Source organism: Malania oleifera, chromosome 11, assembly GCF_029873635.1.
Source record: "Malania oleifera isolate guangnan ecotype guangnan chromosome 11, ASM2987363v1, whole genome shotgun sequence".
Lineage (NCBI taxonomy): Eukaryota > Viridiplantae > Streptophyta > Magnoliopsida > Santalales > Ximeniaceae > Malania > Malania oleifera.
The window spans coordinates 26,784,015-26,785,599 of NC_080427.1; the positions used below are offsets into that span (position 1 = coordinate 26,784,015).

At 42.6% G+C, this 1,585-nt stretch overlaps 1 protein-coding gene across 1 annotated transcript; it reads right to left on the reverse strand.

Annotated features, from left to right (window-relative positions):
- Nucleotides 1-240: 240 nt before the first annotated feature.
- On the reverse strand, nt 241-1,377 carry LOC131167265 (uncharacterized). Its single transcript, XM_058125975.1, has one exon. It carries the CDS (start codon nt 822-824, stop codon nt 420-422), a length of 405 nt encoding a protein of 134 aa, XP_057981958.1. The 5' UTR covers nt 825-1,377; the 3' UTR covers nt 241-419.
- Nucleotides 1,378-1,585: the final 208 nt, after the last annotated feature.

Consider the following 1,585-nt stretch of genomic DNA (forward strand, 5'->3'; position numbering starts at 1 on the left):
GAACATGAAGAATGGACTCTAGTGTGATGGAGTCAAAGAGTCGGATATTCCCTTTGCCTGCAACAGATAAGAGTGATCCATCTGCAATTTTGACTTTCAAATCGCCAGCACATGATGAGTATGATGAGAAAATATGATAGGCATCAATCATGTGGTTAGAAGCACCAGAATCAATAATTCAAGGAGTTTTGGATTTAGAAGTTATATTCAAGGCTTGCAAAAAATTACCTCTTTGGGCTCAAAAACCTGAAGAAATCTTTGTGGAAGACGAAGCTCTGCACGAGGTCTGGTCCGCCAACCTAGATAGGTCCTGCCTCAACATTTTCCCATCAATAAAAGGCTCCCCTCCATAATCTTTATTCTTGACATCTGAATAAGAATCCGAAAGAACCCAACGAACTCTAGGCAATTCTTTCGTTTTAGTAAGAACAAATGCCCCAATCTGGCTTTGGGGAATATTGTTGTTCATTTGCCTCAACCCAGGCATCACCATTGGGAGCTTTCAGCGAGTACACAACAGTCTGTCTTCTGGCAATCTCCAACTGAGATTTACCTTCGAAGAAAGCTGCAGAGATTGAAGAAGGGTCCTCTAGGTCGCGGTTGTGGCGGAAGCCATCGATGGCTCGTAATTTGGTGTATTCCCTGATGTTGTAGTCCGAGAAGAGTCGAGCTGTACACAACAGAGAATGGGGGACTTCAGGTCGAGAAAGGATTGCCACGTCAGGGTTCATGTCATGAGCGAAAGAGAAGATAGGATCGAAGTAGTGCTTTGTCGAGACAGAGTAAATCTTCATCCTAGCTTCTTCCTCACTTCCAATGACCATCGTTGTAGCCTGTTCATTCGTCAAAGAAGAGGTCTCGATCCGCTAAACCACCAAGGCCATCGATCTGGTCCTCGCCAAGGGTTTATAAACGTGCAAGGATAACACGCCAGGAATGCAAGAATCACTTATTTTGGATCCGGAATGACTGCTCGGGTTCAGGTACAGGCCTGAAATCGGTCCGGTGCCATCTGATCATTTCGAGGGTTGATGATGCGCATTTTCAATGTCGTTTTCATCTTCGGTCATCGACAAGCATTTGCGCTTCAGAGTAGAGTTCCAATGGCTCTTCACGGTGTTGTCCATACGGTCGTTGAGGAGGTGAGCGATGGTGACCCATTTGTTGCCAAACCTTGCGTGGGAGGTGGCTTCAGAGTCACCATCAAGAGTTTCAGAGGAGCTCAACCCTCTACTGTTGACGGCACCATGGGTCATTGCTAGCTAAGGTTTAGAAACCTAACTCAGGTACCATGAAAATATAATGAAATTTTTGTATTTTTTGATTTATTTTGTACAGACCAATTTACAATATTTATAATACAATGGGAAGATCTAAACATGGAAATAATCTCCTAAACAAATCTCTCTCAATAATATAATATATATATATATATATATATATTTCCCTAAATTACTCCAAGATATTGGAAGATAATCAGGATTTCTACACCCCTCACTATTCTTCTCTTTTATTCTTCTTCCTCCTCCTGTCTTCGTCTTCCTTCGTATCCTTTTCTTCCCCCATCTTTGTTTTGCCTTCTCCA